Below are 12771 nucleotides of genomic sequence, written 5' to 3' on the forward strand. Positions count from 1 at the left end.
ACAGGAATCCAGACACACATGGGAGACCAGACGTATGACTGAATCTGATGGAGTCAGAGAAAGAATATAAACTAATATGCAAAATCTGAAAGGGATGAAAGGTTGCAAGAGTGCCTAGTTCCTATGAATAGTAAACATGTAACTAGGTCACTGCAGCAGTGACGAGCAGAGATGAGCTAAATATTGAAAAAATATCTGTAGAACAAAAGCCATGAAAAAGTCATATGAATTAGAGTTTTGGTTGAAACAACAGATTTTTGAGTTCACTTTAAAGATGATTAAACACACATATGTCATCAGTAGCTCATTAAACTGGGTGTCAGTGTCCAAGAAGGTAGTCGCAGCATCACTCAGGTAACTCTATTTGCCAAATTGATGCTTCTGGTATCAATGGTTTCTGTTTCCCATGACACCACCATCAAGAACGAGGCCAATACAGTACATGATGGCAGCTCTACCTTAAATCAACTCCTCACAATCTCTCTCAGTTTTACAAACGTCTCAGACAGGCACAGACACACAGACACACACATGGTTGGTCACTCAGAGTGTTGAGCATTGGCTACACTTTTGTAAACAGACATAGTCAAACAGATTAACTAATATATAAGTAGACTGACCTTTCAGCCTTGCTAACCTGAATACTTAGAATCATTTTTTTAGCACACTATAACACACATGGAAACAATTCAATGTGGTAGGAGAGAGAAATCCATTCAGTCATCGTGATACTCATTGTTATTATGTGATTCAAGCCAAATGTCTGAGATTTGTCATCTTGTTATATTAAAAATTTGTCAGCTTAGGACTGAGGGGTAGATAGCATTTTAAAAAATTCAGATTAAACTTTCTTTGCATGAAACAGTCACATTCATATGTATGAGAGCCAAGCCACAACAGCTTTCTTTATCATCTCCTTGTCCAGATTAGTGTATGAAAAGTGTATGAATGTATATGTGGTTTGGAGAGTAACAATAAATCAGATATGATGTATGACCCCCAAACAGAAATATGATTTTATCCTGTATGAACTCTACAGCTGTCTGCCATTAAAGACACATCTGCTTGTGTATATTCGTGTGTGTGAGACACAGTGTGTTTGCAAAAAAAACTTATGCAAGCATGCTGTTTAAACAGGCTTCCCCATTTGTCTGAAAGTCATCTCTTGAACATGTACAGAGTTCAGACAGTCCTTTTGAAGACCAGGAAAAAGTCCCTGACCCTGTACACCTGTCTTGTCACTCAGAACCTGGGTGTGCCCTTCACTAGCCCTTCTCTCCAACCTTCACATGCCCAACAAGAGGCCTGATTTCCCAGAGAAGAGCTGTGTTGCTCTGGGCCTCTGCGCACACCCACACACACACACACACAGAGCACCCTAGTCCCAGCCCCCTTCAGACTGCACAAAGCCGCCATTGTGAGGCACAATGCTGGCCGCCCCCTCTGCCTTTCCCCTGTACCCCCTGCTCTGTTTCCCCCATAACTCTGTCCCTTCTGTCCCTTCTTTCTTTTGCCTGACTCCCTTTTCCCTGCTTTTCAATGCTCTTTGCTTTCTTCCCTCTTTACCCTCTCCTCTTTATTCTTAAATCTCCACTACCAATCCTGTTTATCATGTCTGCAGGGGTCTTGTGTCTACCCTCTTTTATTCTCGCTCAACCCTTTTCACAATATCCCCTTCAATATTAAGGCCTTCAACTTTCCCCTCTACCTTCCCTGTTTCTCCCTCCATGGCCCTCCTTGGCCCTCTTGGAATACAGAGTTTTTAAACATTTTCCACTTCTCTGACTGCTGTGTTACCCCTTATATCCCCTTCTCTGCTCTGCTGGATGAGAGACATTTCATACCAGGGACTATATGCTTCCAGATCGAGGGATAGTTGCTGTTGGAAATGAAATACATTACGTAACAATGTCTTGTCAGATTTTCAGAGATATGTTTGGGAACAACAACATTTGACAATTTACATCCATTATATTCTACTACCGTGGGAGCATCTGTCCATACTTGGAAGAGATCCTGCAGCCTCTCTGTGCTGAACTTTTCTCAAGATTAATTTCAGTGATTGAAAATTGCCTTCACTGTTTCCCACTGCCTGTGTCTCTCCACAACTGAGACTTGTATGAGTTTTTCTTTAGAAATGGTAAATTTTTGGGGCCACTGATTAGCATATGATATGAAAACAATCAAATAAAAAAAGTTGTGTTTGCTAATTAGTAAAACATGAAGTAAAAACCAAAACTACGCATTGAGAAAATCATGACCCAGGGTTGACAAATTAATAGTAGCACATTATCTTGAGGAAAGTCCTGCCTCTGCATAAAATTCAATGTCCCATTTTACTTAGTGTCATCATCTAATCCACAATCCCTCAAATGAGAGCTATACCTATGACACTATACCAATGACACCTATTATTACCTTTTTCTGCCCACTCCCTGGTCAGGGTAATCTGTAATAATTGCAGTCATAATGGAATCTGCGCATGTTTATCACCTGGCAATAACATGTAATTCACAGTAAAGCTACGACACCCAGATACATGATTGATGCCAAATGTCAGTTTGTCTTGAAAAGTGAACTAGCCTTTAGAGCTCACTTTCTCAGAGGACTACAAACTGGATGATGGGGAACAATTCATGTTTTCTATGTGACTGGTTACGGGCAAGTTGTGTATGAATGTAGACTTCCCACCTACCAAACCTGTCATTCATCTTTTTCTCACAACTAACTACCACATACATAGAAAGTGCAGCACTCATACAGTTTGAGTATGCTGACCTGTGGTAACGCTACTATACATTGTACAGTGTAAATTTGCCTAATCTATCTTGCTGAGGAAAAGCAAAATGAGCCAAAAAGCAGACACCCAATTAATTGCATGGGCTGAAAAAAATGAATGAAAGTGGTGAAAACACTCTTTCACATACAACACAGCGAATTTGGAGATCTGCCAGGTACTCAGCTTTGTGGTCTGACTAGTTGGGAAGTGAAATAAGAGAAAATTGGGACACAACGCTGACAGTTAAACAGAGGCCTAGCCATGGCAACCCTGGCTGTATCATGACGTGGAGGACTGATGAGAAGGTGGACAATCCACACACTTGTCTTCCTGTGTCCCCTGATCAAAGCAGGAGACAGAAGGAACAAAACAAAGTGAGTTAACACAAAGTTTCCAGCTGAGCTGCGGTTTGTATTTTTCATGTTAAGTGAAAGGCAACCGGAATGCCTTCGAGGATGTGGGGAATTTTCATCTTCAACGTTTTCCAAGCCAGAGCATTCTGGTTGAAAGAAAGGAAAAGAGAAAGGAATGTACTAAACAAACTGCTATGTGAAGAGGAGAAAAAGGTGAAAATGAGTGAGGCCAGCTGCTCTAATCACAAAGAGAAAAAAGAGAGCAATTATAAAATAGTAGGAGTCCATAAATAGTTTGTGGTGGCTTTGGAGCACCAAATTACACAGCTTTCTCACCCTGAACAGGACAGTGGCTGTATCAAACAGACTGAAGGACATTAAGTCAATATCACACAAAACACAGTCCCTCATTGCTGCCAGCTAAAACACTGTCACTCAAAAAGTGACACCTTGATTTGACATCCCAGGGAAAGGCTATTTTGATAACACACAGAGGTACACCCAAACAAGTATCCATGGTGACACTCATCCCCTGCTCAGGAGCCCGGCACTCAGTAACAGACTCCTGTGACAATTCAACAATGACTCAGCTTGTAGAATTTAGCATAGCATGGTATGGAAAGCTGGGACAGTGATGACCTCATTCCACTGGCTGCCCGCCTCCTGTGAGGGACAGCGGTCTAAAGAATGAACACCAGTGACAGAGAAGGAGGTCAGTGAAAACAAGAGAGGTGTCCCATATCCAGACAAACATCCCAGATTGTGATAATAGGACGAGGGAAAGTGTGTGTCTGTGTGTGTGTGATTCTGAGAAAAGCTATGAAGCTATATTTAGTGTGGAACATAAGATTAGCACAACAAAAGCTATACAAAGCTTTATAGGAGCAATAGATCACCTTTGGTCTAAAGGAAAATGAATGAAGTGGCTTAAGAACTTCAGGTTCTAAACTTTTCATGAAACATTTTCCTTATGAAAATTATTTTTTATGCCTTTACTCCAACTAGTAATTGGCAGAGGCCTACAAGTAATGGGGAGAGAGAGGAATGACCTTGCAGGATCGGTCTCAGGTCAGAACCAAACACTGTGATAACATGGCATGAGAGCTAGCCACTCAACCACCCACAAAACAGATGGTCCACACTCTGAACGTGCTCTTCACAAGGCTCTAGTAAACCTCTGGGCCCAGTGGAGATCCAGCCTGCTTAGACCAGAGACCAAAGCACAGCCGGAGGGCATGTAATAACAGAGAGCCTATGGCAACATCATTTAGACAGCTGAACTCTGGAGCTGTACAGCTGCAGCTTCAGACGTTGAACAGACAATGAATGGCAAAGTCACATCAATGAAAACATTGGCAATCATTTTTTAAAAAAAGAGCATTCATTGAATGTGAAACAACATTCGAGAGGAACTGAAGGGCGAGACCATAATGTTCTATTTAACCCTCCTGCCATGAAAATAGACTTCTCAGACATAATCAGTGAAGTCATATCTTCTCTGACCTTGTGACCTTTCACACACTTTACACATTTTCTTCACACACTAATCTCCTGGACTATGCAGTCAATTCATAGGTTGCCTGCAAGCGAGCTAAACTCCCTGCAAACAGACACCAAAATGCACACCAAAATGTATAAAAAAACACAATGATCCCTAGTTTCCAGCTTAACTGCACCTATTAATACCACTTAGATTCTCTCTTTTCACAATCCTGTGCACATCAAACAGTGAAGGCTAATCATTGCAGAAGACAGATAAATGACAAAGTTTAGAGACAGAAATCTATCTATCATACCTTGAAGCATGCAGCGATATGCTGACTCAGAGATGGCATAGATGTGTGGCGGCATCTCATGCCTCTTCTTCCCTCTGTACATTTCAATGATGTTCTCTGAATAGATGGGCAAGTTCTTATATGGGTTGATGACCACGCAGAAGAGGCCAGAGTATGTCTGCAATTTAAGAAAAACAAACCAAAACAAAACAGACAAACAGAGAATTAAAACAAAGTTGATAAATAAAATGATGCTGCCACTTAAAAACAATATCATCATATTTTTATGAAACACAACACAAACTCATTTAATCCTGCTTTAAACAGACGTAACAAGATTATTTTTACAACCACATTTCTACGAGATTGTAAGCAAAACATCTAAAAAATTCATGTTTCCTGTATTTAATACGAGCAATAACCTTTTCCAGCTTTTTAAATCATTTTGCTCATGTTGCATTCATGTAGCAAGATCTGTCATTAATCATTAGCCATTTTTTAAGAGTTATATCATCCAAGCAATGATAGAGATGGGGTTGACTCAGAGTCAGATGGAAGTGAGGAAATGGTAACTTGATGAAATACTGAACAGACTCTTGTCACTTATGGGAAAAGGAAAAAAAAGGCCCCTGAGAGTCCTAGTGAGGAATTTTACAATGTGAAACAACAGTTAATGAACATTATACAGACCCATGCTGTGGCAAATGGCTTGCGCTGCAAACATTTAACCTACTTTCGGACTTGTGTTGCATTTGGCTGCGTAATTAGCCTGAAGATGTTTCCCCAGAGAATGTGTGTGGTATGAACACTTCTCAGCTATGCCAGGCAGCACGGCAGCTAAGAATTTGTGAGGGGCCCTAGCAGGGCAATGGTTCTCTCTTATTCTGCAGGGGCTATAGGGGCTATGCATTCCTCCTATAGACAACAGCGGGAATGAGCTGCTAGTCGTACGACTTTCATGTTTAGGCTAACCCTGGAGGACGACACAGATGTGCACCTCAAATACTTCACTAACATAATGTTCATACCTGTTGAACATTAAGCTTACCTAAAGTTACCTGCACATGTAACAAACAGACTATTAATCTTAAAGATGAGAGACATACAAAGACACTTTATTAAGTTTCTACTAAAATTGTAAATCAGTTTGTCCATTAGTAACAGATGTCTAATCTATATTAAAAAACAAGCAAACAAACAAAAAAAAAACATAACAGATGATTATTACAATCACACAAAAACACATTGATTCAACCACAAATGACTGTATCATATACAGACATGTTAACTGATGATTGAATGCAGAGATGAGGAATATCCGCCTGGTAAACTGGAAGGGAATCAGAGGCAGATGGCTGGTTTCAAGGTCCAACACATGTTTGTCAGTTCTGTCTACTTCTGTGGTCATATGTACACTGTCAAATGACATTTCTTGACACAGAACACTTGCACACAAACAACAACATACAAGCACTTGCATTTGCATTGAAAAGGAAACAGAGAGTCTTCCCATGTGAAAGGTTCCCATGCCAATAAAAATTTATAAAGGAGTAAGCCTCTCTTTTGACTACCAACATGGCTGCAGAAGTTAATAAAAAAAAGCATGTTCTCTACAGACTAATAAATGACTGGAGCTCTGATTTAATGAGCTTTAATTGTTTCAAGAGATGTTTATTCTGCTGCCCCACTTCTGTTATACATCTTAATACAGCATCACCAATAGCCAAGCATTTACTATTCCATCAAACTGTCCTTAAGTAATTTTAGATATGGTAACATCAAGACATCTGCTTCATAATTAAAACCTGATTAAAGCCAGAGGGAAACACTTTGTCATGAGTGACTCAGCACTCATGGACTCATGGGGGGGCCCCAGAGAAAAGATGCATACAGCCTATTATCTAACAGCTTAGTTAGGGCCCTAAATCAAGCACTGAGCAAGTGTTGCTCTGAACTGCTGATAGAGAAAACTTAATGACACAGGGGGGAAAAAAAATGGTTAATAGAGGAGAGGAAGGATACAGGAATGAAGAGTGGAGCAAAGATCCGGCTGACAAAACTCCCCAAGGTCCAATCCAGTCAAGAAGCAAAGGTGGAAATAAAATTGAACTGTGTTGTCTGCCATCCCATGAATTGCTAACAACTTGAAGAGAGGAGAGCTCAAAGAGAGAAAGGGTCAGCTGACTGAAATTCTAACTCCCCAGTCTCTTTTTTGAAGCTAATGAAAAATTTATTCCCCCTTATCAGAAAGCAGGAGCAGCTATAAAAAGAAGTTCTGTCCTGTTCTTTAATTTCTGCTATACTAAGATATGTAACTAAAGGGTGGGCATTGTAACTTGCTGCATCATGCCTGTGTATATGTTCTATTTGGTTAAAAATACACTGAATAGGCAATCTTTGTTTGAATTTATGGTTTTATTTTTATTGATTGCTTATGTAAGATATGACCTCTAAAATAACACTGGTGCTTTAATTTAATGGTGGTGTTCAGTTCGGACAAAACTCTTTGACAAATTAACCAAAATTCCTCAAAATATTCTCTGCATGATTGACGCTGTGCTAAAGCTGTTTCCCATCCACGAATTGTCTGAATGGCACACTACAGGATGAATGTCATTTAAAACATGTTGCCACTGTTGCCGGTTAACAGAGCACACGGCTAACTCAGCGCCACCTGCCAAATCGCTGTGCCTGGCCTCGTCCAGGAAAGAGAAGGTGATATTTCCACAGTGAAATCAGATCCAGGGGAGAGGATGCCGTGGCCTAGTAACAGCTGAGCAACACACAGGCAACAGCAGACACAACAGCCGACCCCGTCTAAAATCTTACACTAGCCAGGCAGTGTGTCTACGTGGATAGGCTGGAAAGGACATTCTGGGTGCATGGGCAGCCTCGGCGCCATTGATCTGTCAGAGGAAGAGAAGACCTTGACCATTCCTTTGACAAGACTCCAATCTAGAGATTTCATAAAAAAGCCAACAAATACTTCAGACTGGGCTGTGTAAATATCATCACTTCACTGAGGCGCATGGCATCAAATAACATCAGCACCAGCAGGACACATTCTGTTTTTGTCTCCAGCTACAATAAATTGTAACGTTTTTCTCACTTCATTTCGAAGCAGCGCATCTTTTGGCTTAAACATCATATTGCAATCTAGAAATAAGGCAGTGAACAGTTATTTGACTATTTTCCACAACCATACTGACATGAAAAACAGAGTATCATTGGTTCCATTGGGGTCTTTGAAGTGTCCTCAGAGACTATATGTAACTTTAATTAAATTGTAATTGTGTCCATGGCCATGAGCATAGATTTGGATGACTATGTGTGTTTTGTTCTTTTTTATATTTGTCCTTCAATATTGTATTAGTGCATCTTTTGAGCTTGGCTCACTTATACTTTGCATTTCAATTACAAAATACAAAAATACAAAAATCCACAAACAGTGGATAGGATAGAATAGGAAACAAGAATAGGTGAGGATGCAAGAAAGAAAGGAAGAAATACAGTAGATGTCATTTATGTTCATGGTCAGTGAGCCAGAGAAGAGGGAGTGTGAGAAAGGGAACAGAGTTAGTGAAGATATGACGGACACTGAGCAGCAGCAGAGCTCGGGTGGGCAGCAGGAGACAGACAGACGGACAATCTTTTTGCCATGGAAGAATGCTGAGGCTTTCTGACAGCTGAGGCTTATCTGACGACACAAAGGCCCACTTGTAGCCACACTAGAGTGGCGGAGCCTTGTGTGTAGCTCTGTGGTTAGCTTGTGAATCATCACCTCACAGACAGAAAGCTGCTACAATAAATGAGTTGGCTCAGCCGACTGACTGACTTCACACAGATGGAACCATCAGTTGGGCAAAGGGCCACAAAAAGCACAAGTAATCGCACATAGACCAGACGCCTAAAACTACAGTCTTACAATTTTTGGGAATAAACAGCTCAAGACTGGCAGCATGGTAGCATAATGGTTAGTGCGCCTATACCACAACAAGAAGGTTGCGGGTTCAGTTCCCGCACCTGGGGCCTTTCTGTGTGGAGTTTGCATGTTCTCCCCATATTTGCATGGGTTTTGACACACTGTCCAAAGAAGTTAATTAGTGACTCTAAACTGCCTGTAGGTGTGAGTGGTTGTTTGTCTCTGTGTGTTGGCCCTGCAATGGACTGATGACCTGTTCAGGTGTACCCTGCCCTCTCCCCATCTGAGCTGGGATTGGGTCCAGAACCCCCTGTGACCCAGAAATGGAAAAGCAATGAATTGATGAACAAGGTCACATGTTTAGCAATTATTTCTGTGAAACTGTAAAGTGTTTTGATGTGAAATGGTGTTAATAGTGATAGCTGATGATTCCAGTAAGCCAACTGGTTTGCTAGATGCTGAGTCTAATTTTGAATATTTATTTTGAAGACCAAGCTAATTCCCATTCAAATGATATAACATTCCAAGAGATCAAAGCTTGGCCGCCAGTGAAATATGCAAGTGACGTAAATTCTTATAGTATTTTTCATGGTCATATATGTCTTCATTTTTAAATAGAATTGGTGTGAATTTTGGACTGTCAAATGCTTGCACAGAAATGGTAATGTTGAAATGGACCAGCATAAAATTTTAGGGGTCTGGCAGAAGTATGATGTGCAACACTATGATTCAAATATGGATGTTTTCCCAACCACCTCAACTGAGAACACAGACTGAGGGGAACAATTATACTATTCTTGCTTTGGATTTAGCGGAGCTCTGGGAGGGTAAGCAAACACATTGCAAACAGTTTCGAACAAGGGGGATTTCGTCTTAAAAGAAAGACATAAATGGGAAAATTCTTTTCCTGATCAAAAGCCAACACAAGTTTTCAAATTTTCTTAGCCAAAGGGCACATTAACAAGCTCTGAAGCCAAATCTCCAGTGAAAAGCAGAGACTATCACATGATGGAATGACAGACAAAACAAAGAAGAATCCACAAGAACATAAATGTTCTTCCATTTTACTATTGACAAATGACTATATCCTCTTCCCTATTTCATTCAATTCCCACTGTAACCTTTGGTAGCACTGAAACACATACTGCTGATTTGAAAGACCTGTAAGGGGGATTTACTTCACCCAATAATCAATGGTGATGTTTCATTATGTTTTTCAAGAATATAAGTGCACCACTCATGCGGTCTTTGAAGCAGACGCTCTCAGTTGGTAGCCAACCCATATACTATTCCTGGAAAACATGTCACTAAATGGGTCAAGATCATAACTAGAACATCACAGAGCAGTTCCATGTGTAGTGAAATTGGATTATGGGGACAGTGGCTTTGTAGTGACGTTTGTCTATGGCAAGTCCATATGTGTTACATATAATTATGAAATTAGAAAAGAAAATAATCTCATGCTTCATTATGACACAAGTTAAAGTTTTGTTGCCTTTTTTTTTTTTCATTTCTACAATTAAATAAATTAAAGACACTCTTGTACTGCCACATGGATGCAGAAATAAGGGTCTTATGGAATTCATATAAGATCATTTAAGTGATTCGCTGTTACAGCACATTCTGGGCCAAATGTGTTTAGTTTTACACAGCGGGACTAACCCTAACCCACGGACCACAGAGCGGTCAAGTCATCCCTGTGATCAAATAAGGCTCACCAGTAGGAGCACAGAGCAAGACAAACAAACTGAAAACAGCAGTGTTTATAGATGAGGCCTGCATTTGGCAGAGGTGAGACAGAAACCATGGGGGAGGTAACAATCTGTAACACAGGGGCACTTGAAAAGTGACCCAGGGGAGGGAAAAGTCTGGCAATGGTTAAAACACGACAGACATCTGTCACTCATTCTGTGTGCAAATGTGTGTGTGTGTGTGTGTGTGTGGTCGGGATTCACACTGAAATGGAAAAAGTTGAACGCCCTCAAGGATAAATGTAATACTGCATTAGAAAAACAGTTTAAGGTTAAGACTGGAACGCATTCAAGTTGAAGAATGCTTTGAATCATTTTGCAATTATATCAGCCAGAGGTGATATTCAGTTTATCGTTGTGAGAACCAAGGGATCTATGAGTTTAAGGTCAGTCATTCTCTAGAGTGGCAACTAGAAACGGTTACAAAAACACAGGTTGTATAGGGTCCAAGTGAAAAAGTCACTCACATATATGAGTCCAGAGTAGTAGCGATCTTTCAGATTGTGCAGCACAGACGCCTCATTCAAGCAGGTGAGCTCAGCCATGTCCTCCACCTTGCTAAACTTGGGCGGGTTCATCTTCTGGATGTCATCCTTGTTGATGACCACCTTCTTCCCGTTCTCGGCCAGCTCCACCAGCACCTCCTCACCGCGCTCCTCTCGAATACTGGCTGCCTCGAAGCCATGGCGCTCCGAGGGGACCCACACCAGCTTTTTGGCTGTCCAGTCAGCCTGTGTGGCTGGGTTGTAAACTACAGCCCGGTCCACAAACAGGTAGCGTTCTGGGTCCTCTTGCCCACTCCGATGAGACATCTTTTCTGGAGTTTACCAGAGCAACGTGGCCACCTGGAAAAGACAGAGGTGCAGGAATGGGTATTACAGCACACACTCCAAAATATCACAAACAATGCTGTTAGCGAAATGTCCTATGGATTCTCATCTACGTGTACTCAATAAGGGATGGTTGTTTTACTTTTGTTTAGTCATTATTAGAGGCCTCCTAATATTTTGCCACTCCAACTATAACTATAAACAGCTTAAGTAAATGTATGACAAATCACACTATTAATAAAAATATCCTTTCTGTGTGACCGACTGAATGAGCATACATCAATTCAATGTGTGAATGAGTAATATACAGGTAAGTAAGACGAGTCCAGCAGATGACTAACGCACAGAGGGGCTTGTTTTGAACGCATGAACACATTCCGGTTTCCCAACAAGCCGCCAGGTTCGGATGACCTCTCACTGAATGGGTCCGCAAAAATGACAATGCGCATACTGCGTAGCTTACAGCCGAGCATGGCTCGTCCCTAACGGTCCCTCTGTTGGAGCTGACGGCAGCCCTGTGCCCCGATAACATGGACAACCTGCACTTGTCCGTGGAGACCGGGCTTACACAACACATACGATGACTGCGCACTGGCGAGCCCCCAGAAGAGCACAGGCAGGAGGCGAAACTTCCAGCTCGCGTCCTGCGCTCTCATATTTAGCTAATATCTGCAGCTCATGGGCTGATGTGGTTTGGTAACCTGACAGAAGATGTAATGTGAGAAAGCTGAGGCCCCGTTAAAGAAAGGCACAGTTAGGAAGAAAAAAACATTTAACGTCAACGTGAGGATTTTTTTTTTTTAAGCCGAAAGAGAAATGTCTTTTTAAAGCTAGCTTAACGCATTGGACGGCACTTCTGCTGACTACTATGATTTTCAGTACTTCCCCACTTACGTCTATCCAGGTGATAAAAAAAACGTACAGGATTTATTACTCGTTCAAAGCGGGGCTCCTAACTCACAACAGCCATGAGGACTAAGTTTCCTCAGGGACCTCCATCATCCAGGAGGCTGATCGGCTGCTCCATCCGACGTCCGGCAGGCGCGCGCTCCTCGCGGTGGATAACAACAAATAAACAGCAACGGTACTCACCCGGTTGAGTTAGCAAAGCAGCGGAATGATCCCGTTCACCGAGCCGTCCGATCTCAACAAACAACTAGCAGCCGCACACAGCGGAGAGGCAGGCATGTATTGGGGCTTCGGTATGCGCCACTGCACGGCGCTGCCTCCACACTGGGGCCCCTCCTAACCCGGGCACACTTGACCGCTGCTGCTCCCGCCTACGGCGACGGACTGCACTCACATAGAAAGGCACCGCGCAGATCGACGCTCCGCACCGGGACGCTGGCTCTGGGGATTCA

At 41.9% G+C, this 12771-nt stretch overlaps 1 protein-coding gene across 3 annotated transcripts in view; it reads right to left on the reverse strand.

Moving 5' to 3' along the window:
• Positions 1-11395, reverse strand: part of LOC115048221 (myosin-10-like) — a 44492-nt gene extending 33097 nt beyond the window's left edge. For 2 of the 3 annotated variants that reach the window (XM_029509573.1, XM_029509572.1), the window contains exons 1-2: positions 11048-11392; positions 4929-5085 (exon numbers count right to left, since the gene is read on the reverse strand). In XM_029509573.1, coding sequence (XP_029365433.1) covers positions 4929-5085; positions 11048-11392 — 502 coding nt within the window. Of the gene's footprint in view, positions 1-4928; positions 5086-11047 lie in introns of all 3 variants that reach the window. The other variant, XM_029509574.1, reaches the window with a different exon arrangement.
• Positions 11396-12771: the final 1376 nt, after the last annotated feature.

The sequence above is a fragment of the Echeneis naucrates genome, chromosome 8 (assembly GCF_900963305.1).
Source record: "Echeneis naucrates chromosome 8, fEcheNa1.1, whole genome shotgun sequence".
Classification (NCBI taxonomy): Eukaryota; Metazoa; Chordata; class Actinopteri; order Carangiformes; family Echeneidae; genus Echeneis; species Echeneis naucrates.